Source organism: Cygnus olor, chromosome Z (genome assembly GCF_009769625.2).
Source record: "Cygnus olor isolate bCygOlo1 chromosome Z, bCygOlo1.pri.v2, whole genome shotgun sequence".
NCBI lineage: Eukaryota > Metazoa > Chordata > Aves > Anseriformes > Anatidae > Cygnus > Cygnus olor.
In genome coordinates, this window is record NC_049198.1 from 22,519,419 (window position 1) to 22,547,043 (window position 27,625).

Sequence of the window (27,625 nt, forward strand, 5' to 3'; positions counted from 1 at the left end):
GTTTTCCTTTTTTTTTATCCCTCCCAGAGAAAAAAACGTTTACCAATCTGTCGTACTCCTCAAACTCTTTTACATTGATTAAGGAACATAGCTTGAGCAGACCTGGAGGTATCTTACCCTAAAAATTTAACCTCTTCCCAATGATCAGAGGATAAATACTTAGAGGACTCCTGGTGACTTGGTTAACTTTCCTAGCTGTGCCAGCACATGTGAGTACAAGGAATTCAAAAAATAAAAATTAAACTGCTGAGACTGTTATCTTGCATTCTCCTCTGTGCATCAGGTTTAACAAGTTATCAGGCAAGTTACTGTTGAAGAAAGTGATGAGATGTCTTTCACTTAAAAGTATCAAGAGGCATAAAATAGGATTCATTCTTATCTGAACTCTTAAGAATTTGATTTTCAGCTTTCAGATAAAAAAATAAAATTTGCAATTTTGAAAGTGCTTTCAAAAAATGAACTTTAGAAATGCTAAACCTGCCTTAACCTTCTAATTGGATCAAAGCAGCATGCAGATGAAAAGGAGAGACAACTCTAAGTATGGCATGCACATGAGCATAGAAGGTTAGTTTTTTTAAAAAAAGATGGTAAATACTATAAAAAGTTTACATTTCAATACTGCTGTTTTTTCCACATGTGGACACTTACTCTGTAAAAGAACCATTTGTCTTAATTGTGAATAAACGTATTTTATTGCTACATAAATGTGTGTAGTTAAGTACCCACTTCATTAAAAAAGAAGCACTGAATATATTGCTGTTACTGTATTTTATTCTGAATCTAATTATGTTGTAAGAGTTATCACAACTAATGAGTACATTTTTCTTTAAAAATCATTAGAAAAGCTTAGTCTCCCTATGGAAGTATTTCCCTTTTTTTTTTTTTTTTAAGTGAAAGCACTGTTTAACTTGCTCCTCTCAGATTTTTAGTTCGACTGACATTTTTTGCACTAATCATTACAGGAACTGTACAAATATTTTGTTTCCCTTCCAAAAATCCTCCAAACAGCCCTCCAACTGAAGATTCAGCTTCCGTTTTCCATTTTTAAATGTAAGAAAGCAGGCCAGTGTAGTTGGAGCTTACAAACCTGCAGATGACCATAATTAAAGTAAACTTCACAGTGTAGAATTGGAGGAAAGCACTTTGTAAAGTGAAGATGGAGAGGTGAACCTGCTTGCTAAGTTGCAAGTAGATACTCGTCTAGCAAGTTGCTTCAACCAAAAATAAGGAAATCCAGTGGAGAATGTTTTCAGAATTTTGTAAAATAAATAAATAAATATATATATATATTTGTAAGATTTTTAGATAAGAGATTTCCTTGATAAGAACAAATGTTTTTCTAGTAAGGGAGCTTTTCTATTTAAACAAAATGGAGAGAGTAAAGAAAGTCTATGCAAATGTATTAAAATCTGAGTTTTATTAAATCTACAGAAACTCTAGTAATGATGTTACATTTTTGACAGTTTTATATTTTGAGTTGTACTTCTTGAGAAAGGTAGCTCTTCCAGAGATCTCAAAGATTACATATTTTTGCCTTTAGCAAGAGGTAGGCAGAAAGCCATGAATTCTGTAATGCTTATGTATGAGAAGAACCACCTTGCAAGGAATTTTAGGAGGTTTACTGCTACAGCAATTGTCAAAGTCTTTGTTATGAGAGGGCAAGGAAAGCAACTTAAAATCAACATGTAGCAGGTTTCAAAAGCTTTGAGATGAAAACTAGATGAAAATATATTTGCAATAGTTGCTCCTTAGTCTTGAAATGATGGATTTAGGATAGGCTTTCACTAAATAAGCCGGAGGTTCCTAAGCTGCTTGGAGAATACTGGTGTACTGAGTACCACCTTGTGCACAGAGGCCAACATTGTGCAGAGTTGCGACTCCAGCTCTGAGCAGGAAGGTGTTACAGCTGCTCTCTTGCCTGATCAGGCATCTCATGGAAACCCGAGCTCCTGGGTGATCTGAAACCCGCTGGGTCAGGAGATTCTGTAAGAGTTTTGGAAAGATGAAAGCAACAATGGCTGAGTCAGCAGTGTGCAGCAAATTGATTTGTCTTAAAGGCTGCTTACGTTGCGAATAATGAAAAATCTGTTTTCAGTATCAAAGGTATGAAGAAATCCTGAATTTAGGCATATTTTATAAATATATGAATACAGCCTGTGACTGAAACTATTTTAAGTTTTCCATTTAAACTCAGCATATACAAACATTTTTCTGTACTCTTTGGGGCAGTTGTGGCATGTATTCCTGAGCTCTGAAAATATTTTGATTTCCATGTTCAGCTGGTAAGACAGCTGAAGCAGAGGACTGAGTGGAAGAGCAAACAAAAGTTGTTCTTTTTATGGTGGAGCTGCTTTCAGGCAGGTCCTAATTGCTGCTTGTCCAAAACTTGAGACCAGAATGAATAGATTATCTCAGGGAGCAATGTACATAGTTGAAGTTGCTTTCCTATCCATGCAAACTGAGCCTGTATGTTTGCCTCTGTGCCCTCTACACTTGTAAGGATGCAGAATGGGAAGGATGCACAGAGGGCTGTAGTTCCACTTGTTGTGCAGCAAAAGGTCCTTTTGGTGTGGTGCTCTCTGGAGAGGAAAAAAAAAATAATAAAATATTTTCTCGTGTTTCACACAAGCTGAGATATTCAGCTGTAAACTCTTTCCTTTGGGGGCATCACCTATATGGCTTGTACAGGTCTTATGTTTGTTAGTGATTCTCTTTCTTTGTGCTTTTAAGGAATTGAAACAATATATTTTTTTGGCAACTCTATGCTTAAAATCCTCCTACATGAGAAGAGGTGGAACTTGATTTAGAGGCAGTGCCACTGTTGTCTCTAGCAGTAATAGTTTGAGTAGCAGAAGTTTGGGAATAGTGGTTTTAGTAGTTGCAAAGAAAAATATGACCACATGTTTAGAGTATGAACAGCAGAGCAAACCCCCATCTGCAGCAGGGCTGAAACAACAGCATGCTAGGATATCAGCTCTGGACCCCATTGCAGTGAAGGCTTCTGCCAGCAGTGGATTTGACTTGCACAATTTTCTGTAAAACTAGAAATGCCAATATTTCTGAGTGAAAAATCTTTTGAGTGGAGGCAAAGGATGGTTCCAGTTTTCTCTTCTGCTCTGTAAGTAATGCTGGCCCTGGTGATAAGAAAGGATTGTGCTCTGTTGGGGAGGAGATCAGTGTAACTCCAGGTGGCGAGCGAGACCCCAATTATACTTACAATTGCCTTAATCCAGCCTAAACAAAGAGAGGGAGATTTGTGCACATTTGCTCTATTGAGCTGTGCCAAAATAATCATTGCTCTCTGGGGAGGTAGAGATCAGGCGAAATTCCTTATTTCAGCTGTGCTATGTGATCCAGAACTGAGGTTGATTACCTACATACTTCTGCCTGTTGACCTTCAATGCTTGCGTGACCTTTCTGGTATCCCATTTGGGCATGTGCTGCAGCTGTTTTGGTGACCCTGATTAATCACCACTCTGTAGGTTGTGCTGGCTAGCTGGTGAATTTTTGCCACATAGAGTTCTGAGTGATGAATACTTTCTGCTTTTGGCTCAGTCCAGACAATAATTTTAGATTCTCTTCCTTACTCAACTGTCAAATTTTCCTTGTCAATCTTCCAGCCCCCCCCCCCCCTTAAAAAAAAAAAGTCATGTTTGTGGTAGAAATTGGCCAGTGAATTTAAAAATGCCTGAAATTTAGGAAAGCGGGGTAGAAGAAACGGACAAATAAATAATAACTTCTATTACATAAATATTACTTCTGTGAGAAACTGCATTGCAAAAAGAACTTTGCTCTCAATTCAGTTTGTGGATCTAGTGGTTAGAATTAAAGATTACCAGCTAATGTCTTTTCTCTTGCTGTGCTCTGCAAATGGTCAAAGTCCACAAGTGTGATAGTTTGTGTTTTTTTTTTGTAAAACAGTAAGCATGATCTGTGAATCAACTACAGCACAAAAATGGGATGGGGGTGATGGTTTTATCACATAGAATAGGAAATAGCAGGTTAAAGAACCTAACCACATGATGCTTCTGAAGGAAAGTGGGGTAAGGCTGCAAGAGGCTAGATAACTCCCAAGTAATCTGCTTTATCTTCCTCTTCTGTAACCTTCAGAATCAGTATATAGAGGAAGCCATAAAAAACCCTAAAGGAAAGTGAGATTTAGAACGGAATGTGGATCTTAATTTGCTGTGCTCGTTGATCAGATCCTCATGGAGGGTGGGAGTAGCTATCAAATTGATTATTATTAATCCAACAGTAACTGCATATTTTAAGTGTGCAGTAGGGATGTAGCTGAGGAAAAATGAGTGTCTGAAGCTTGTATAGGTAGTAAACGTTACTTTCTGTCACTCGATATAGAGGAGCAGTCTCTGAATTTTTTCATATCTTCTGTATCAGTACTGAAAACATTACATATATTTTCATACTTTATATATATATATATATTCATACATTATTCACAGTATGAAATATATATAATGGCTGCTGCTATTCATCCATACTGAAGTGCTGAGTGAGTTTGGTAAAGACCATACCAATCCTGGCTCTAAAAATAAGTAAATTCATGGACTGCCTCATTGTTAGCTTTCTCATATCAGTTTAGTTTTTGTTGTTAATTTGTTGTTAAAACTGTTGTTGCCTCTTGCCTAAGGCATAGTCAATCGAGACAACTGTAGAGTCCTCTCATGTACAAAAGCATACTGATATGACATGTCTGTATTTGGATAGCTAATATTTTATTTGGCTGTTCTTTTGACAGTAAATTTACAATGACTTTGTCCTCTCTAGAAGACGTGCTGTGGTTTGTTTTCTAGGCAATTATCAGAGACCTGAGACTTCTGTGCTTCAGTAAGTTCTTGACATAGGCAGTGGAAACATTAATATTAATGTGAATTTTAACCTGTTGGATGAGAGCGATCTTTCATCTAAGGACCAAGCCAAAGCCAGTAGTGTGCCCAACTTTCAGAATAACTGAACTTAGAGAATCTCTGTGATTCAAACAACAAAACTAATGGCATAGAGTGGTCTGAAACATGGTGTTGATTACTGTTGATTATTGTAGACATGATTCATTTTAAAAAGACAATGTTGTATCATCAGCAAACAAATGGTCTTGATGTGCCTTTTGGATGATAGAAGACGACTTTATATAAATAATCCTTAACTTTATCTAGGCAGGCCTCGTGCTAGATTTTTGTGCATCTGCAATGGTTCAGGATTGCGTGTCAGGTTAGATGCTTTACATCTGTATGTTTGGATGTACTTGTCTGGTCAAAAAGGCTTCTAGATACAATGAGAATTAAGATCATAAGTTCTTAAATTCCTTGGAAAAGTTATTCTTACAATACAAAGATTATATGACACCTGTAGGTAAAATACATCTCTGGTCATTCCATGGTTCTTTTCTAATCTTTCTTTAAAACTACCTTTGGTCCTGAAAACATCCTTGTGTTCCAGAAATCGAGCTTCATTACGTTACAAGTATTTAGTTTTGGTTTTGAAGAGTGATAAGTGAATTCAGTCAGTAGCCGTTGTCTTCTGCTGTGTTGACCCCATTCTCAGCTCCACCAAAATTCACATGGCTAAAGCTATGTATTTGTATTTGTTTTCAAGTATACATGTATACATATGTGTGCACACAGAGTAGTAAACCAGAAGTGTCAGAAATCTTGCTATATATTTCAGTTTATGGTTCAATTCCTCCTGGCCACCTCCACTTCTGTTTTTTAACATTAAGCTGAATAACCTGTTTCTCAGAAGGGTCTGTGATACTGAAAGAAGTTTTTAAACACCTGGATTAAATGTGTGGTTTGGTGTGCTTTTTCTTGCCTTCCCCCACTCAATATCAGAGTACAACACCTGGTATAAGTCAAAAGTAAATTTAAGCCACTGGTATGACAAACAGGTTCCTGTCAAGAAAGACCTAAAAATCTGCTTCGGCAGCACTAGACTTTCTGCTTAAATTGAATTTATGGAAAAGGAGGCATAGTGGCATAGAGAGCAACCACAGAGTACAGTTCCCTTTTAGGGGTCTTGTTCTTTAGATTCACTGCCCTCTCCAAGCACATGATGAAGCATTCTAGAAGCACACACAGTTACAAACATTTAAAGGACGAATAGCTAATATGTGTTATCTGAAATAACAGGTGATTGATGCTGACTTTATTCTAGTAGCATATGGATTTTTCCTGAAAAAATAGTGTGTTCTTAATCCAAGTTGGAAAATTGCAATGTGAATGTTTATTTTGCATACGAGTTTATTTAAAAGCTTACTGTTTATTTAAAATTATTTATATTATTTTTTTCATCTAAACTTAAAATAACAAAGTTTCTTTAAAATAAGACCGGTACTTGTACAGCTCTTTTGTTAGGAATACATTGTGAAAGTAAACGCAGTTGTGATACTATAGTAGATTTTGTTTGTTTGTTTGTTTTTATGGTATAGTGATGATTGAGGTGAAAGGCTTGGGTAGCAGAAACATTCAGTACTGATTTCTTACTGACATGTTGTATGCATATTTTCTGTTTTCAAGACGCGTTTTGTCAGCTTCTGACAAATACAAATTTTGGCATATATTTTGGTCGCAATTTCATTCTCTGGCATCTCTGGAGGTAATCTTGGAAAAAAGGAGATTCCTTATTATCTTAATTTTCATATAAATATATCTGCAGCATTTTTTCCTTCTTTGCAAATATTTTGAAGCTATCCTGGGAGATCTGTTTTGAACCATGAATACTGTACTTTAACGTTTTAAGCCTTGCCACTTAAGCTGTATGTACAAGCCATGCATTTAACCAGCAAGTTCTGTTGGAAACTTTGTTCTACCATGTTTATGAATGCCTCAGTAAATAAATAAATAAATTTGTGACTGGGGGCCTGATCTCAGGCACATTACAAAGTACAATTTCTCTAATATTTGGTAATGATCAGTTAGAATTGTTAGTGGACTTTCATGTTGTTTCGTGAACTGGCTGCTAAGTTGCTGTATGAAACGCTCTAGGAATAGAATAGTAATGGAATTGATTTTGCAGAAGAGTATATCTTTTATAAAAACCTCATCTAAAACAAAACACTAGAGAATCAGTCCACTGGTTTCTAAACAGATTAAGGTTTTTACGTGTAGCAGTTTTGTTAATCATTTTTATGCCTGTATTGGGGTCCAATAATTTAACATTTCTCCGCCCTCTCACTGTATTTTGCAGGCATACAGGAGTTTCCAGAAAATATAAAAAACTGCAAAGTCTTGACTGTTGTTGAAGCAAGTGTAAATCCAATTTCAAAGTAAGTTTGTAACTTTTATGATATTTATGATTTTATGCAAAAAATGCTGACTCTCAAACATGCTCCATTCAAATTTTTGTGAGCCAACCCTTGTAACTGGATGCAAGGAACAGAGGGTACCTGAGGTATTTTCAAAAACCTCATTGTGCTGAGATAGAGTATTGCTGTGTTACTCACATATTTTGCCCACGTTAATAGGCTATGTGAGGTATCCTGCATTATTCCATGTGGCTTTGTTAGCTTTTTTTTGGTCCATTACTTCTCCGTGAAGGTAGAGAAATGTGTTAAGAGTTTTGTTTCTTAATAACTAATTAATTTTACTCCAAATCCACTACCATGGTTTTTCAAACAACCTGTGTGAATTGATTTACTTGTCACCTTCTATAGTAACAAAATTAACTTGACAAAGTAGCACTGCCAGAGATAAAAAAAACTTCATGTAAAGTAAGTCTGCTGTGGAGGAAAAAAGGTGTTGCATGTGTTTTAATTTATCTTATCGCCTCTAATGAATGCTTCTTCCACAGTAGCTGTCAGGAGATCAAAAATACTTAGGAAGACTATGTTTGCTGTTTGCAGTTTTTACTGCCTATAAATATTGTCCTCAATACTTAAAAATAATTTTGAAACGAACCTTGTGTTGTACAGGTATCTAGTGCAGTCTTGTAGAATTTCTTTTACCACCTATTAATGCTGTTGGTATGTAGGATTTCAGTACTATACTGTTGTTTAAGAAAGTATAACTTAATGCCCTGAGTATGGTTGAAGGCACTATGGTATTTTATTTCTTTGTAGGCTTCCAGATGGATTTTCCCAACTGTTAAACCTAACACAGCTGTACCTGAATGATGCTTTTCTTGAGTTTTTGCCAGCCAATTTTGGCAGGTAAGTTGAATTTGAAACTTAGTATCTACATTTAACTTTAAATTTATGCAGCGAAGTTTCTGCTTCTACTCAAGTCAAGTGTGAACTGGAGGAGGGGAGGAAGTGTGCATTACCTATTCATTTATACCATATTATTTAAAGAAAAAAATATCTTTATCACTGCTTTATTTGGGGTTTAGGCAGGACAAATAATGCTTATGATAAGCAAAGAAATAAACATGTTTATGCAGTTGCTTCTTTTACAACATAAGTCTGATAATTACAGGTTAAGGAATTAATGGAATTTGTAATTCTACATGTCCTCTCTTGGTTGCACAGATTTCTTCATGCATATAATTTTTGAGTGTCATCAACATTTATGGTTTATTCAGGTATACTGACTAAGTAAAATTGTTCCATATAATAGCTTAAATGTGAGACACATACTAAACCCCTACCACTTCAAAATGGAGTGAGTCTTGGGAACAAAAGTAAAAGGGTAATATTGCTAGAAGGAAGACTCCTAGATGAGAAAATTTTCTGTCCTGTTGTCCTTACCATGCCGATCAGCAATTTCTGCTTTTTCTCTACTCTTCACTTATCTTATGCTGTCTTTGTCACTCTGCTGCCCTATCTCATGTCCAGCAAACCTCTCTTTCAGGAAATATGGCTATTAGTTAACGAGGCATATTGCTGCGTGAATGTATTTGCCTTGGATTATGTAGTTCTAGTTCAGGTCAGCACAGGTTGCAAAAGATCACAAAAGCCTCCAAATAGAGTGTTGCAGAAGTTTGGCAGATCAGGAGATGTGCAGTGACAGATGAGCACAGGTGCAGTCCTTTAATGACCATTAGTGTTTTAGTCATCTGTGACGAATTAGTGGCCTATTCTTCACAGAATCACAGAATTGTCTAGGTTGGAAGAGACCTCCAAGATCATCTAGTCCAACCTCTGTCCTAACACTAACAAAACCTCCACTAAACCATATCACTAAGGACTACATCTAAACGTCTTTTAAAGACCTCCAGGGACGGTGACTCAACTGCTTCCCTGGGCAGCCCATTCCAATGCCTAACAACCCTTTCAGTAAAGAAGTTCTTCCTAATATCCAACCTAAACCTCCCCTGGCGCAACTTGAGCCCATTCCCCCTCGTCCTGTCACCAGGCACGTGGGAGAATAGACCAACCCCCACCTCGCTACAGCCTCCTTTAAGGTACCTATAGAGAGCGATGAGGTCTCCCCTGAGCCTCCTCTTCTCCAGGCTAAACAACCCCAGCTCCCTCAGCCGCTCCTCATAAGACTTGTTCTCCAGACCCCTCACCAGCTTCGTTGCCCTTCTCTGGACTCGCTCGAGCACCTCCATGTCCTTCTTGTAGCGAGGGGCCCAAAACTGAACACAGTACTCGAGGTGCAGCCTCACCAGAGCCGAGTACAGGGGGACAATCACCTCCCTAGACCTGCTGGCCACGCTGCTTCTTATACAAGCCAGGATGCTGTTGGCCTTCTTGGCCACCTGAGCACACTGCTGGCTCATATTCAGCCGACTATCAACCAGTACTCCCAGGTCCTTCTCTGCCAGGCAGCTTTCCAACCACTCATCTCCCAGCCTGTAGCACTGCTTGGGGTTGTTGCGCCTCAGGTGCAGGACCCGGCACTTGGCCTTGTTGAACTTCATCCAGTTGACCTCAGCCCATCGGTCCAGCCTATCCAGATCCTCCTGCAGAGCCTTCCTTCCCTTGGGCAGATCGACACACGCACCTAACTTGGTGTCATCTGCAAACTTACTGAGGGTGCACTTGATGCCCTCATCCAGGTCATCGATAAAGATATTGAAGAGGACCGACCCCAGCACTGAGCCCTGGGGGACTCCACTAGTAACTGGCCTCCAACTGGATTTGGCTCCATTCACCACAACTTCTCTGTCCGGTTATGTCATTGCCTGATGAATGATTAAAAGCACCAGATACATTACACTCTCTGCTAACAGAAAAGCTGTTTATGATGCAGGAATATTAATTATCATGCTACTTTCTAGTAAACAAAGTGTACATTTCAAAAGCCTTCATTAAGGTTAAAGAAGGAATTTCTGGAATATGCATTGCCTTTTTGTTGGCATTTTAACGATTGCCTATACATTTTTCTTCTTTTTTATAGTTTAACCAAATGGCAATGTTTTCTTAGTTAAAAACAAAACAAAAACAAAACAAACAAAAAAAAACAACCAGGCAGTACAGATGAAATTGAAGACTTCAGGTTGACATAGTTGGTTTTTGAAGTTAATCTTAAATATGTCTAAAAACTTCATTCACTATCATTTTACTTCATCACTGTCACTTCCTCTTCTGTAATGCTTAGTGTGCTGTAACTTGCTTAATTGTTAGGCAAACGGTGAAGTCATTCAAAATACTTCATGTAAGTTTGCTTGCTTAGTACATTTATTCTGTATTGCACAGAATAAATATTATATAGGAAAGTAATTTTTAGATGAAAAAAATTAGAAAATAATGAATCTGTTAAAATGTAAACTGTTGGATATTTGAAAACAGAACTCTAGAACAAATTAGAGATAAAACCCCAAAATTTCTTTCAAAAGAACTTTTCTGTTTTAACTGATCGATCATCGTGTAAAAGAGAGTTGAGGTTTTGTGAAGAGAGTTTTTTGTTTGGTTGGTTTTTAAAGTTCTGTAAATTTAACAAAGCCTTTGCTGACAATCCCAACATTGGACAAAATAAGTATGTATTAGATTTCTGCTCAGAACTACATGAGCTTGAAGGAAGAGGATTGCTGTCTTACTGACCTAGCACACAGAAATTTTCTTTCAGTTGGGGGATTTCTGTTCTGTGTCCTGATGGCTTTATTTTTCTTTTAAAAGCTTTGTGATTTTTTTCTGTCTTTTTCTTCCACCATCTATTTCTCCTTAAGGTAGTCTTTTTCATATAAGCTATGTTCTACGGAACTGGGACTCAAACTCAGACAAGCCTTTCTGTTTCCTCCTCCATGCTGTATTATGTAGATCATTTGTATGCAGAGGGATTTTCTCCCATCATAGTGCTTCCTGCAGGAATAAATCTGTCTATCCAATAGAGCTCTTGGTGTTTCCGTGAAGGTCAGGTGATCTTCAGAATTTCACATTACTCTGTGATGTACTGCATCTCCTGAAAAATACGAGATGATGGACTAAGTACATACGAACTGAAACTGTGTGGCCCATACAATGAGAGTGTTTATATCTTGTTATGTCTGAACTGATCAAAATAAAAAATCAGAGGGTGCTAAGTTTTAACAGCTCTATTTCTCTATATAACGTCTATTTCTATACATTTTCAGGACATCAAGTAGAAACTAATTTCACAGGCCTCTGTTTCTAATGTCATCAGTGTTAAAGGCATGTGTTGTATAGTTGTACAGCTGTACCACATCCTATGTAAAATGCTTCTTCTCTCTTTAATAAAAGAACTGTAAATTTCATTGTGTCTGAAAAGTACAGTAAAATTAAAAAATAAAATTCTGAAAAAAATATATAGTCTGAAAATGTAGAGTGAAAATAGCCAGAATTCAGATGTTTGTGAGTATGCAGTAACTGTTCATATCACTGTTCATTTTTTGTTGTTGTGCATATGGAAGGGAAATAGTGCTTTAATGCTTGCTGAGGCGAACTGAACGCTATTTTAACACTTGCTGAGTGTTGTCAGTTATTTACATCCAGGACAAGCCTTCACCTTCTTCCAATTCTGTGCCTCAGTTGTTTTGTATATGTTCTTAAAGCTTCTACTGTTTACTACGTAAGAACACATGAAGGCATAAAGCATAGTAATTGAGTTTTGTTTCCTGCTCTTTCTGGTAACTACAGGCAATAATACCTTTTAAGAATAGTAACTCTAGTTAGATTTTTCTGTTCATGTGCCAGGGTCTCTGTTCCACCAGCTTAGGTTTAAAATGTGGTTTCCCACATCAGTTTCCCTCTGACTGCTCATACTCATTTGTTCTACAGTTTAATTGCTATCATCTCTCAGGAGTGTTTTTTCCCCCATTCTCTCACCTGTTTTTTTTTTTTCTGGTGTTCCCATATCCCTCTCTCAATCTGATAGACTAAACAAAATCCATTTTCCCTCTGGTATGACAGGTTTTTCTTTGTGCCTTTATTAATAGATCTTGGAACTAGTTACAGTTTGAATTTCTATTTTTTTTAATGATGCAGGATGACAGCATCTGTAGCTATATTTAGGATCCAAATTGAGTTCTCTTCATGGCTTGTACAATGTCATGATTATCTTCTTGTTTCTCTTTGAAATGTCAGTGGTTACACTCTAGTGTTCCACTAGCCCTTTTAGCAGCTGCTGAATGTTTTTTCCCACATGATCAACTGATGCATTGGACAGCTCAGTTAAAAATGACTGATGACTCGACAAGGAAATAATAAGTACATGATTTGCTACTGTGGCATCCTGTCCCTCTTCCATTCTTTCTGTCCTTAACGTTGTACAGTTATTTTTCCTCTAAAGTGTTCTAATACTATATTGTACCATGACTGTCTGTTTAGCCTAATCAAACTTTTCCTGTCTTTTTCTGCTAGAAAACATTGAACAGGATAGTCTCAAAATGGATCTTCGAATACCTCTCAGAAATCTTCAGCCTGATGGTTAGGAAAGAAAACTGTAATGCATCTTTTTATTGCGTTTACCTCCATTTCATCCTCTGCTTCAAAATTTGTGCTCAAACTTTGCATATTATTGAGGTCAAGGTTATCCAGTGTTTTTTCTCCTCCTTTATGAGTACTAGATACTCACTGTCCTTCGGTGGTGTTGCAGTTGTCTAGCCTGTTAGGCTTATTAAAAATCACCAGACTTGTGATCAAGTGTGCTAGTTCCTCTGGAATTCTGGGGTGATAGCATTTTTTCCTCCACTCCCAAATTGTAATTTGAATACATGAATATTGATCTTGGTCCTAGAGTTAGCCTTCATGCCAATGTGCAGAAGTCTGAAAACCGCTTTTGTATACTGAAGAAAACTACACATGTTGTACCTAAATACACTATATATATTCACATTCAGATATACAAATATATAAGCAGAGTATTCTAAACTTGAAGCTCATTGTATAGTAATGTTTGAACAGGTTTAAAAGAGAGGTATTATTTATTGTTGGGTGTTCAAGATAAGCAAGGCGGTGTATCTTAAGCATTGTTTTAAAAGCACTGAGAATGTTGTCTGTAGCGGGGTGTTGCTTCCAGAGACTTTTTATTGTGATTTTTGCTATGAAATTGCTTTGGCTCTTGTTTCTCAGGAACCTGCAGCAGTAGATGCTTTGAGAAGTTTCTACTTCAGGCTAGCGTTTTACATAAATGTACGATGATGATCAAACTGGGGACTTGATATAGTTACACCTAAGCAAGTTGGCAAACTTGAGTAAAATGAAACCCATTATAGGATGCATGTATTTCAGTCCTCTTGTCTTTCTGTTTTAGTTAAGATTCATAAAGAGTGAAGGAGGTTAAAAATGAGGATCTTCTCTCAATGAAATGTACAAACATACTGTCTGTCCAAGGAATGACTGCTGTTGAAGAGTGAATTACTAAGTAAAACTGCTATGTTTCTTTTACATTTTTACAGATTGTGTAGTTAAGTCAGATTTAGGAAGAACATCTTACCATGTGTAAGGTATTCACATAGAGGTTTTCTCGAGATAAACTACTTTTATAATGTAGCTGAAGTTGTTTCTATAGAAATATTGCAGCAATAATTCTGTTGAGACTATTACTCCAGGTATACTTGAGTAATACTCCCCTATACCTTTGTGTTTAGATGCTGTGTAAGTATTTAATGGTTATGGGTTTTTACAGTCGAGAGATGAAATACTTTCTTATGAATACAACAAATCTTAGTGATAGAATGGCACAGGAAATGTATATTCTGCCATTGTGACTTATTTTTCTTTTAATATAGGTGAACTAGTCTGTCTGTATTTCTTCTCCAAATTAAAGCTCCATTTTTTCCAATTCCATTGCAGGAATTCAAATGCTTAGCATGGGTGTGTACGGCAGCAATTTAAAGAGCAGCTAGGCTAAGTATTTGATGTGTATGATTACATTAAACTTGAATTAACCCTCCCAGTCATAATGGAAGAGATGGCAACTGCTTCAGGCCAAAATTTCTCACTAATTACTGCAAGAAAATTACTAGTTTAGATGCAGCCTGTATCTCTCAGCCAGGAGAAGCTGAAAATATTTGTCCAGTAGCCCCTGCTCTGCACATAAGAAATAAGATATTTTGGCTCTTAGGGTTAGCAGAAGAGAGAGCAGAACATGAAACAGAGTTACAAACCTGTGAATCTTTCTATCACTGATGACACTCTTTTAATTTCATAGAATAGGCTTATGAAAACTGTAATACAGTGGGTTCTGGCTCAAGTCAACGAAGTGTGGGTGTACATATATATAGCTTAGCATATGAATGCTTCTACTGCTTTCAACTGAGAAATTTGACTGCATACATGTGTTGTGAAGAAAAGCTAAAACCTGACTAGCTGTTTTCCCTGTCATCAAAGCAAAACACCAACTGGAGCCTAAGGCAATGTTTGATTGTGGAAGCCTTCCCAAAATAAAGTGTTTTGGAGTTGATCGTGCTACTTTATTTTTAGTTCAGTGTTTAGAAACAGACTTCTTGTGAATCAGTAAGAATCTGAGCACAGATACCTGAAAGTTGTGGGATGCATCAGAAAGGTGGTAGTGGGAAATGATTTCTTACTAGTGAGTGAAGAATTGTTGTCTCATTGGGTGGATTGTCCTTGTTCTCCTGTATTCTTGAAGTGTTTGCCATTTCAGGGGCTGGCCCTAATCAGTGCTGGTAATGGGCATGATCTAATACCAAAGCAGGCCTAGAGCTACAGTTGTGCTGTTGAGGTGATAACTTTGTCCTTAGAACTATAAAGAGCAACACCTGCAGTCTCCAAAGAGAAAGGATTATTACTTCTCCTTTCTAAAGAAGATTGTTCATTCTCTTTGTCATACTTGGAGAATCTTCAGTAGTCAAGATGTAATAGACCTCATGCTGTTGCATCTGTCCAAGTCTGCAATGAATTGGGGAGGGAGGAGTTTTACAGTGGGTAACAAACATTTAAAGCTTTGGGAAACAGAAGTTATAAGACAATGTGATTAAAATGTAGGAATAAAAGTCTGTAGAACTTGGTTTGAGCTTTGCAATGTTTTGCTGTGAGGAAAGGCTCCCAGTTCCTGGGCATGTATTGACACATAGGACAAGTGTGGTATCTTCTCAGTATGAAAAAAAGAATTACTTTGATAATAAAACTGAGCAGCTGCTAGGTAAGACTCTTACCTGGTTGCACAAAAAGCAAGGAATTGAGAAAGCTGCAGCAGAATAAAACGGTAAATGATTATGGGAAAATGCTTCCTGTACGTCCAGTGTACCCTTGAGCAAAATTTAGGTGCTACGCAAGCCACAAGATGCCACAGAAGTATCTTCTAGGGAAGGCTAATAATCACTTGAAGTGTGTAATGTGTTTTTTTCTTGGGTTCAGAAATCCAAACTCAAAATGACCATTCAAATCTGAGGGTTTCACCAGCGGTGAAGCTGGTGAAAGGGCTAGAAAACAGGAGTTGAAAGGAGCTACTGAGGGAACTGGAGTTACATAGTCTGGAGAACAGAAAGCTGAGGGCAGACCTCATTGCTTTCCACAACTACCTTGAAAGGATGATGTGGTGGGGAGGGTGTCAGTCTTCTGGTCTCTTTTCCCAGGTGACAAGTGATAGGACTCAAGGAAATGGTCTCAAGTTGTGCCAGGGATGTTTAGGTTGGATATCAGGAAGAATTTCTTTGTAGAATTGGTGGCCAGGCATTAGAAGGGAAAGCTGCCCAAGGAAGTGGTGGAGTCCCAGTCCCTGGAGTATTTATGAGGTCTGGCTCTAAGAGACATGATAGGTGCAGCTGATAGCTGGTCTTTGATCTTGAAAGTCTTTTCCAACCTAGATGATTCTTAGGCTAAGAAGTCTTTTCCAATTATGTTCTGGATGAACAGCAGCAATGTTACTATGAGCTGGATTTCAAGTCCTTCAAGTCAGGCAAAGCAAAGAGCTGAGTGACTTCAAGAAGCTTTTGAGCAAGTTTAAGGAACATCTTCTACTTGCTTTGTTTCTTTAGTAGTTCTGTTTTCACATTTTTTGTTTTACCTCATGTTAAGATGAAAAACATAACACTTTCCAGAATACTCCTTTGAAAACAATCTATTTTGTTGTCCTATTTTAGAACATGGAAAACACTTTCTTTTTTAAAGTAGTAGGGCAAAATCATGTCTCCCGTGCTTTGTAAATCTGAATGCCTGCACAGTTCCCCGTAGGCCTGTCTGAACTGGATTTGAATGCCATTTTGGTATAGGTTTGTTGTGCAGCCACAGTAGTATTAACACAGGTGCAGACAGCATTCAAAGTCAGCAATGAATCTGGGGAGGAGGAGATTTCTTTTGTGTGTTACCTACTGTAAGGTATTCTTTCAGCATACTTACAAGGTTGTTGTTTCTCTGGGAAGCTGTAGGGGAGGAGGTTCCCCTCCAGCACTAGCTAACAGCTGGCAGCTATTGCTTGCGATGCTGTGCTAGTAGGCTGAGCTGTGCTCTATTTCAAGGTGACTGTTATGTTCTTAGATTATTCGTAGGCGTGGCAGATTGCTGCTTTCAGATGCATCCAAAAATAAGAGACTGTTTTGAGGAAAAACGAATATTGTTTTCAGGCATTCTATTTTTACTCCATATATAGTTATCACTGCTTAATAAGAATTAAGGTTTTCATCTGCGTCCTTACAGCGTACTCAGTTCAGCACAGCACCTTCAGGAAAGACTGGTCTGTCTGTTCACTGAATTCCTTTTTCAGTTGTGGAGCTTACTGCCCTATTTTGTGTAGTATGAGGCCTGTTGATAGGTCACGTGTAGAATTCTTGTCTTTACAACCCTGTCTATATTTAAACCAAATTCAGTTTCTGCATTTCACTTAATAAAGAGTCTTGTCACTTCTGAACTAATGCAAAAAAAAAATCTGCTGGGGATGCTACATTGCTTGAATGTCAAGACTGCTTTGAATTTTCCTGGGCCAAACAGTTGAGTTCGGAATTTAGAGGTTATTTATCTTGCACCAAGGATTTACTCAGAGAAAGGTCAAAAAAAAAAAAAAAAGTGTTCTCTAATAGAAATATCAAAATAGATTAAGAAGTTGACTAAAAAGAATATGGAATGAAATCAAATATGAATGTAAAGGCTGTTTTTACCATGTGGAAAACCACGAGTATTCCACTAATGAGTCCTTTCATATGAAACATTCTGATAAATTTCCTGTATTAGAAATTCATCATCATAACTTGTGCAGACTGATCCTGCCTTTCTTATTTCGTGTGTACCTCTATATGCGAGGATGGCATAGACTCCTTATGAATCCAATGAAATGCTTTAAAATCTGTAAGTTGAGGGAAAACAACTGTGTTCCAGCAGGTGCAGAAAAGAAGGAAAGATCCCATTTCTTTGCTGCTTCTCGAAAACCAAACCTTAATGAGTAAATTAATTTGACAAGCAGATTTCTGCATGAAACATTTGCATTCTTACAAGAAAATATTTCAAACTTGTAGATCTCTTTTGAAATGTAAATTTAGCAATATAAATAAGTTTGGAGATTGCTTTTGTCATAAAATACAGTATATTGTGATAATTTGTTATGCCTTTCTGTTACAGATTAACTAAACTACAGATATTGGAACTTAGAGAAAACCAGTTAAAAATATTGCCAAAGTAAGTATGTATGAATCTTATATAAAGTACTTTGGAGGTTTTTTTTCTGTAGTTATACTAATGCATATTGAAAAGTAGATTACAACTTATAATTTGTAGCTAAGTAACCAAAGTAACTTCTCAAGAGAATTTCTCCTCATACTGCCGAAATCAGATACCCTTGCAGAGTGGTTGGTTTTCCTATAGAGGTTTGCATGAATTTTTCTTGGTACCTCTTTCTGTGCTTGAAGTTTTCTGTCCCTGTCCAGCTCTGTGGATTTCTGACCAACCTCTGGATCCTTTAAGTCAGGATGTGAGCAATTCAGGAAGATCATTCTAAGGTGTCTGAAGGTTTTTTGCACACATCATTCTGTCAGTGCACAGATGCCTGACTGGGTACATCTCAGATGGCTGAGCACCTGAAACTAGACATTGGTAGTTAAGATCATTATCTCTAAATCAAGTGATGAGTTCGAGATGCTTATTCTGAATGACTGAGGAAGTGTGATTCACATGACGTGAACGTTTTTTTCATAGAATCATAGAATATCCCGAGTTGGAAGGGACCCATAAGGATCATCAAGTCCAACTCCTGGCACCGCACAGGTCTGCCCAAAAGTTTAGACCATGTGACTAAGTGCACAGTCCAATCGCTTCTTAAATTCAGACAGGCTTGGTGCAGTGACTACTTCACTGGGGAGCCTGTTCCAGTGTGTGACCACCCTCTCGGTGAAGAACCTCTTCCTGATGTCCAGCCTAAACTTCCCCTGCCTCAGCTTGACACCGTTCCCACAGGTCCTGTCACTGGTGATAACAGAGAATAGGTCACCTGCCTCTCCACTGCCCCTCATGAGGAAGTTGTAGATTGCGATGAGGTCTCCCCTCAGCCTCCTCTTTTCCAGGCTGAACAGGCCCAGTGACCTCAGCCGCTCCTCATATGTCTTCCCCTCTAGACCCTTCACCATCTTCGTCGCCCTCCTCTGGACACTCTCCAACAGTTTCATGTCCTTTTTGTACTGTGGTGCCCAGAACTGCACACAGTACTCGAGGTGAGGCCGCACCAGCGCAGAGTAGAGCGGGAGTGGAGAATGTGAGCATTTTCATTTAAAGCACTTCATTGCTGAAGAACATAACAAGCTGTTACTGTATTGCACAGTCTGCTATGCAGGTTCTACAATGCATTTGGCTTGTTTAATGTAATGGAAGCATATATCGCAACCATATTTTCTTTAATTGTAAAATAGTTCTGGAAATCACTATAGCACTTGTTCTAACCTGTACCTGTCAGTTAAAATCTAGCATCTTTCTCCTTGCAAACTCCAATTTTGTCAGACCTGCCCGTGCTGGCAGTGTTGCAGTTCCTGTCGTTTCAGTGAGCAAATGCTCTGTCTTTTCTGACTCGGACCCAGCAGGTCTAAGTAGGTTAGTGGAAGTATAAAAGGTCAGTAAAGTTAGAAACACATTCCAAACATGGGCTATGAAGAGCCAGTTGTGGAGTCCTGAGCAGGTTGAGGTGTGCAATAAAAAGGTCCTCCTCTGGCAGCAGAAACTGGTAAAGGGTACTTGTTTCAAATGGTACAACTGTTTCAGATGTTTTGGTTGAGAAGAGAAGGTGCTAACAATTGAATATTCTCATTCTGATCAGCTCATATGCTAGTAGAAATTTGCATGCTGTAGGCTGAAATGTGAATTGCCAGCCTTTCAAGTACACAGCCAGTTTTCCTAGTGACTAAAGTATATGCTTAAGATGTGAACAAGGGGTATGTTCTGTTGGAATTCCCTTTTTGTCTGTCGAGATACCATACTGTGGTGTCTGCTGTATATAAATACCAAAACTCAAATCTGGAATGAAATATATAGCATCAGAAAGTGTGAATATAATTTTAAAGTGTGAAGCATTCTACCCATTCATGTGATATAAATGTTCTTTCCTTCTTTCTGATATCACTAATTTTCAGTAGAAAAAAAAATAGGGATGTAATTTGGGATAGTAGCTATGTAAATTAAGTTACTCCCGACTGAGGAGCAGTCACTATAATTAAAAAACATAGCTAATACAGATTTTGTTTACAAAATTACTCTGACCTTAATTGCCATAATTAACACTAATAGCATGAATTACATGCAATATTTTAAAAAGAGTAGTTTAGAGAGGTTTTTGTTTTTTGTAGTGATAAGAGGCATTTAAATAAATGTTATAATGTATTTAGGCTAAATGCCACTTCTGTTGAAGCTGCTGGGAGCTTTTTGTTGACTTCAGTGTTTTTAGGGTTTCATCCTTGCTGGAAAACTGAACAGCAGCTGTCATGAGGATGTCCTATGCAGCACCTCCTTAATGATCTACAGTACCTGCTGAGCTGTCACCTTTATTATTCTCTTCTGGTACTCTTGTGGTTCAATTAAGGGAGATTAAAGCTTTGGAGACTGCTTTAATTTCAACACGTAATTACTTATTTTGCTATGGTGAGGAACTAGAAAAATATATTGTTTGTGTGACGTACACTGCAGAGAAAAAATTTATTGTGGTGCCCATAGTCTCCAAGAGGTGAATCAGCCTTTTAGGGTAGTACAACTGTGCAGTAGTTGACCTAACCAACAAACTCATCTGTGTCCTCGTTGAACTATTATGTCAGAACAGAAAGTGATGTGAAATTACAACTTACATTGTTTTCCAAACCTGAGTATGTGTTCTGAAAGGAATATGCTTAAGAGCTTTAAACAGTGTGTAAATTTCACTTTTTTTTAATAAGATGTAGCAGTATATGCTAATATTTTTTTGCTATATAATTCTTTTTTTTTCCTGATCCCTGTCACTCTCTCCTTTTTAATATTTTCATTTTTCTTCTGTATTTGTAATGAAAGATATATTAGGATAAACTTCTACCAAATCAGCTAATCCTCTTGCTGAATTAACACGCGCATAATTTTTAACACTAAAGCATAAAGCACTCAAAAGAGTGTTAATCAAAATAGCTAGCTAATGCCAACACACTAAATCAACCTTGCTTTGTGCCAAATGCATCATTTTGCTTGGAGCTTATCCACATCCAGAGACTGCAAAACTGGCAGTATTATAATGCAAACCAGCTCAATAAAAATATATCTGCTGAAAGGAAAGCAAAAATGTATTGAGAATATTTTAGATGCATTTTTCTGATAGGTAGATGAAAGTTTTGAGAAAGTGACTTAATGCAAATACTAAAACATGAAATTGGAAAGTGTTTTTTTTCTTCTGGAAAATTTTAAGCTTCTGTCTGTTGTGTAATTATGAATAAAAAGAGCAACTTTCCTAGAAGCACAGGTTTTGATAGGGTGAATATGATGATTCAGGGCCCAACCTTGCTATCACTCCAACCTCTTGATTTGTATGGTACGTGAAATATGTGGGTTTGTTAATCTTAGTGAAATTGACTATTTACAGCATTAGAATCTGAGGCATAATTCAGACTATCTGCTCCATTAGTGTTGAACTGATTTGACAGCAAACTCAGTAATATGAATTATGTATTAGATTTTTTTAGTTTGTCATAGCATTAGGCAATCCCATTCATAGAGGTAAAATTAAATGTAACTCAGTGATCTAATTTTTTGTTTGCAATTCTGAATTCCTCTTTTCCTTTAGAATTAATTTTTTCTGTTATTTTAACATTCTCAGAGTATCCAAAGCTTTGTGTGCATTTTGTTTCAAAGTATAGTCACTCTATGAAAAATATAGAAAAGCAAATAGCTATTTTATGACAATATTTCCTTAAATCGGTGAGTGTTATAAATTAGGAAAGCAATGGGGAAAGGGAGGAAAATAATTGACACCCTGGTCTTGCAAACATGTTTGTATGTTTTACAGTTGAGTGGATATGTTTGCTAAATTAGAGATGTTTTGGAAAAAAAACAAACCCACAGAATCAATAAAGTTATTTTATTATACTGCCAATGTTATGTAAAATATTTGAGAGAGACTGTTCTATTTCCAAATGGTAAGACCGGGACACTTGGTGAGAGATTTTTTTCTTAAATGTAAAAGTGAAGGTAAAGCATTATTGCCTAGAAGTTCTGAATCTGGTGATGTTAGGTGTGTAGACAGTTTGGCATCAAAGTCAAATGGTGTACAGGAGGAAGAAAAAAAAATCACACGCATCTTGGAATTTATTAGTTTTGGATTTATTTTTTTCTGTTTCTTTACCAAACCATTAAAAAGGAAAAGAGTTCATGTTGAACTCTTCTTAAACTGCAGGAAGATACCGTAGCCAGCCTTGTTTAAATTCACTTAAACCAGATCAAATTCTTTTCCTTTTGTCAGTGTTGCCTGTATTTTCCTTTGTTTTTAATGTGGGCAGCTAAACTTCACCCCAACTGCTCTCTCACTCGCACTTCTCAAAGAGGAGGAGAAAATAGGGTGGAAAAGGCTCGAGGGTTGAGATAAGGACAGGGAGATCACTCAACAATTATTGTCATGGGAAGAACAGACTCAGTTTGGAAGATTAATGTAATTTATTGCCTGTTACTAAGAGACTAGAGCAGCAAGAACTAAAAGCAAATGAAAGACAACTTTCTCTCATCCACCCTCTTCCACCTCCTCCCCCTGAGCGGGGCAGGGGAACAGGGATTTGGGGCTGTGGTCTCAGTCCCTGACACTTTGTCTCCGCTGCTCCTTCATGGTCACTCTGTGCCCTGCTCCACGCAGGGTCCCTCCCACGGGATGCCGTCCTTCCCAAACTGAGCCTGTGGGGGCTGCCCACAGGCAGCAGCTCTTCAAGAACTGCTCCCGCACGGCTCCGTACCACGGGGTCCATCCATCCCCCAGGAGCAAACTGCTCCAGCACGGGTCCCCCACATGTGGGCGGCAGCTCCCCCCAGACCCCCTGCTCCTGTGTGGGCTCCTCTCCACGGGCTGCAGCCCCTGCCCGGGGCCTGCTCCTGCGGGGGCTCTCCATGGGCCGCAGCCTCCTCCAGGCCACATCCACCTGCTCCACCGGGGGCTCCTCCACCCACGGGCTGCAGCGTGGAGATCTGCTCCATGTGGGACCCATGGGCTGCAGGGGGACAGCCTGCTCCACCAGGGGCCTCTCCACAGGCCTCAGGGGAACTGCTGCTGCCTGCCTGGAGCACCTCCTGCCCTCCTGCTGCACTCACCTGGGGGCTGCAGGGCTGCTTCTCTCACACTTCCTCACTCCTCTCTCCCAGCTGCTGTAGCACAGCAGTTTTTTTTCCCCTTTCTTCAATCTACTCTCCCAGATGCCCAACCAGTGTCTCTCCCTGGCTCAGCTCTGGCCAGCAGCAGGTCCCTTTGGAGCCAGCTGGAGCTGGCTTTGATCGGACATGGGGCAGCTGCTGGGCTCTGCTCACAGATGCCACCCCTGCAGCCAGCCCGCTACCAAAATCTTGATGTATAAACCCAATACAGATAAAAATTCAGTGGAAATAAAAATCAAGACACTGTCTTAAAACTGTTGAAACGAACTGCCAAATAAAATGTTAAAAAATAAACCTTTTCCCAAATAATCTTTATTAAAACTGGTTTGACAAATTTATCCTATGATTTCCTTTAATTTGCTTTTTGAGGCTGAAATTTAGTTTTTCAGTGAAATTTTGGACTGTTATCGCTAGTAGCCCACATAGTAGTGAACAGCTTGAAAACAGTAGATACCTAGAAGCTTTGTAAACTGAATACATCAGGAAAAAAGAGTATAATGATTCCCATAAAGTTTTGAATAATGCAGAATCATCTGCTAGATCATTTAAGTGAGTCTTCAGCAGTGCTTTAGGGAGATGTTGGTGTAAATTAGTTTGCAAGCTATGGTGCTAAAGTCAGTTCAGTCTCAAAGCTTTGAGAAATTCAGCTTACACAGCCTTTCAGAGGGTCTTAAAAAACTTGTTACAATTTGGAAAATGAATTTTAGCAGCTGGTTTACTGATGATCTTGTATACCAGCTTGGAGAAATGAGGAAGAATGTTTCTCAGGTTCTTCTGGAGGTAGCCTTTTCATTTATTTTTTTCTTTAGTTCATTGAGAAGGTGGTAGTGTGAGTTAAAGGCCGTCTCCTAAAGGATGTGTGTGTGACTACTTGAGCAATGAAGTAAAAACGGCTGCTTCTTTCAACAAGTAAAGAAATTTTCAACAGAATTTAGTTTCTGAAAGGTGTGCTCAGAACAACTGTAATACGTAATGTAAGATACTTGAAGAACAACTGAAACTGAACATCTGCATAGAGTATCTTGTGCTCACCCGGAGTGTTCTTTGAATATTTTGGTGTTTAATACTTTAATACTTTAATATTCTGGTAATACAAAAAAACTTCCAATTTGGGCGCTCTTATATTTAACTTTTCCAGAATTTTATAGGAAGTACACATTTATATTTGAAGTTTTTACGTTCTAACTGTTCCAGTGAAAGCTATTATCAAATAAATACGAAACATAATGTCATACGAGAAACTCACAGACCCTTTGAAAATAGTGTTAGGTAGTACTGCTGTTGACTAGCGTTCTGATTGTGTAGGTCACCACATGCAGTGGCAGATGCTATCTGAATTGCAAACCACGTAGCAGTGACTTGCTTGCTTGTGGTGATCTAGTCTATTGTTTGGGAACCCTGGAACTACCATATTGGCAACTTGTATTGTTTCCTCAGACCTTTTTATAAGCTTGAAATAAAAATAATTGCTAGTAGATTGCACGTGTGTGGAAAATTTTAATTTCATGATAGTTGCTAAAATTTTCACACAGGAGTGTAGTGATCGATCTCATGTGTTAAAGTCAAATAGAAAAAGCGCAACTCACTGTCTTGTAAGGAAATAATGCATTAATTAATTATTTGTATAGTAATTTTGAGCAGATATTCTCTGTGGAGTCCCTACAGTAAACATAAAGAGAAAATTTTGTCAAAACACAGCTTGAAAGAAGGTATCTTACCCAGTGTCAGCCATTGATTTAGTCTTTGCTGTAAGTTGGCTTAAAGAGTATTGATGTGTCATGAAATCCAATTTTAATCTGAACCATTTTGGGACTAAAGGAATAATTAGGATTCCAGACCATATCATATTGAAGCAACTTTGTCAGCACCCTGGAAGGGAGGAAGTGTTGGTCGTTACTGTGATGCAGCAGTCATCTTGTCTGTTTTTGTTAATCATTAGGAAGTGGTCTGTCTTTAGGAGGAAAACATGTTTTAGGAAGAAAACACATTGTGGTGATTATGACAGTAGGTGAAAAGCTGAGGCAGTTGAAGAGTGATTTCACTGAGTTGTTTTTTATCATTTAGACAACTCAACAACTCTAGTGGTTTTAATTTTTGTAAACATTTTCGTAAACTGATCTACAGATAAACTGTTCTTTGTGTGACAGTCACAGTATGATCATTCATGTACAGCTAGTAACAGGATGAAAATTCAACTTTATTTAGGTATCAGTCCAGTTACAGTGTAACATCACTATTCAATACTGATTAAAATAATATATTTGTGTGAATACAGAAAGACTGGATATCATTATTTTCTTAAATCGAACTCTTATTAATCTCCTTCCTCTGTAGAACCATGTCCAGACTGACTCAGCTGGAGAGACTGGATTTAGGAAGTAATGAATTCACAGAAGTGGTGAGTATTACCTAGATAACAAAGCTTATACCTTATACTACTTTATGGAGCTCGTTTTCAAAATTGTGCATTTTCTTCTGCTTATATATTCTTCCTCAATTTGAAATAGAACACTGTAGTATAGTGGGGTTAATGTGCCAGTTAAACTTTATTGGTAATATGTATATGAATTATGAACACAGTGATTTGGCTTATAGTAAATTCTAACTGTTACTGTTTAGCATGTATTTAATGTAGCAGTTTTGTGTAAGCTGTGTATGACTTGCTTTTATTAGTGAGCACAACCTATTTAGATGCAAGGGAAATTACATTAATTTAGTTGTAAGTTTGTATATTGTTCAAAAAACAACAAAACACAGTTGAGGTGTTCAGGTTTTGCCTTTGTTGTGCTCAGTGTGCTTCTTGTTCTTGATGTCACAGACATATGTCTATATAGAAGCACAGAATCGCAGAATAGTTTGTGTTGGAAGGGACCTTAAAGATCACCCTGTTACAACCCCCTGCCATAGGCAGGGACACCTCCCACCAGACCAGGTTGCTCAAGGCCCCATCCAGCCTAGCCTTAAATACTTCCAGGGATAGGGCATCCACAGCTTCCCTGCGGAACCTGTAAATCATTTAATGTCCATCTGCTTCTACGAGTACTTTTCTGTATAAGGGAATTGAAATAGTTAGAAGTATAGTGGAACATCCTGGCCTACCATATGATAAAGTCAAGCCTCTGTGTGCTACCAATAGGTACTTCATTAGCCACAGATCATGAAGAGCCAAACACTCACCTAGCTATGTGGTTTGTTAGATATGGAAGTGTACTTAAGGAAATGTTCATGCCATAGGCTCATTACAATGTAGATACACCTGTGGGAGCCTTAAATTAATATGCTTGGGCCCACGTTATGCCATAAGAGCTGGGAAGTAAGTATAGGCTCTGAAAATTCCTATTTGGATATATTTTTGGCTGATCGCTTCATCTCTCCAAGCCTTTTATCTGGAAAAGTCAACTACTGAGAACTTAACTGCATTAAAATCCATTTGTAAAAGTACAAAAATGGTTGGAACTGCTTTTTTGGGGGGGGTCAAGATCTGTCTAAAATGTAGTCTTCACTCATAAAGAAAAAAAAAAAGTTTTCTCTTGGAAAATTAATTATTAGAGCCAGGACTGCAGTAATTTGTAGAGCAGTATTATCTGTTTACAACATAAAGAAATTAAGTTCTGAATTTAACCAAACTTGATTGTAGCTGTTATGGTACAGTAGCACATGTTTTATGTTTCTTTCTCAGGAGGAAGTTTAAATGGTAAAAATCCACTCATCCTTGCTGCAAATGCTTTCCTAAGAAGTGGTCTTTCTCAGATATAATAAGTTGTAATGAGAGCTTATCTTGTGCTTAATTTTATGAAATGTTTTGCCTATATTTTGCTTTGTTTTCTACCAGAAAACTAAAATTCGTTTCCTAGTTTTCTCGGTCAATATCTTGTCAACTTCATACTATTTGAAAAACCAGCTCTTCTCAGTTGATGGAATTTAAGTTTTTTTTAGACCTTTTCCAGGAGAAAGAACTATACACAAGATTCATCAATTGTGTGCTCCAGTTGAAAAATAATAGTTCCTGTAAAAATAGTACTTTTTGTAAAGATTTAGTTCTGTGATCAAGTTCTTACCACGTTTTTTTATATCTAGTATATATATACATTTCAAAAAGTAAATTAATCTGTTTTTTTGATAACACGATGAAAGAAGTGAATATAACAACTATAATAAGACATTACTTAAATTTGCCATATATGAATCACTGAAGTTGTTTTTGAATTTCAATACTTCCTATATGAAATTTTTAAAAATCTGTTTCCCTTTTCAGCCTGAAGTACTTGAACAATTGAGCGGACTAAAGGAATTTTGGATGGATGGTAATAGACTAACACTTATTCCAGGGGTAAGTCCTTTTACTATATCAAATATTTAGTGTTTTAATTTACAGTGGTATTTGCTTTGTCAGCTAGCATATGTGTATATTAAAGTTGATGTATAATTTTAATGTTACTCAAAGCCAAAAATCTAAGTGCTGCTTAAGCCTTTACTGGCCTACTTAGAAATTGTCACTGACCTTCAGAGTTGGGAGCAAAGCTTTCATTT

The 27,625-nt window shown here is 37.7% G+C and overlaps 1 protein-coding gene across 9 annotated transcripts in view; it reads left to right on the forward strand.

The window, feature by feature from the left end:
* The window catches only part of ERBIN (erbb2 interacting protein), a 123,162-nt gene that overhangs the window by 62,273 nt on the left and 33,264 nt on the right, over positions 1-27,625 (forward strand). For all 9 annotated transcript variants that reach the window (XM_040540709.1, XM_040540716.1, XM_040540710.1 and 6 more), the window contains 5 exons: positions 7,201-7,279; positions 8,072-8,161; positions 17,870-17,926; positions 25,430-25,493; positions 27,351-27,425. In XM_040540709.1, the coding sequence (XP_040396643.1) occupies positions 7,201-7,279; positions 8,072-8,161; positions 17,870-17,926; positions 25,430-25,493; positions 27,351-27,425 (365 nt within the window). The remainder of the gene's footprint in view (positions 1-7,200; positions 7,280-8,071; positions 8,162-17,869; positions 17,927-25,429; positions 25,494-27,350; positions 27,426-27,625) is intronic.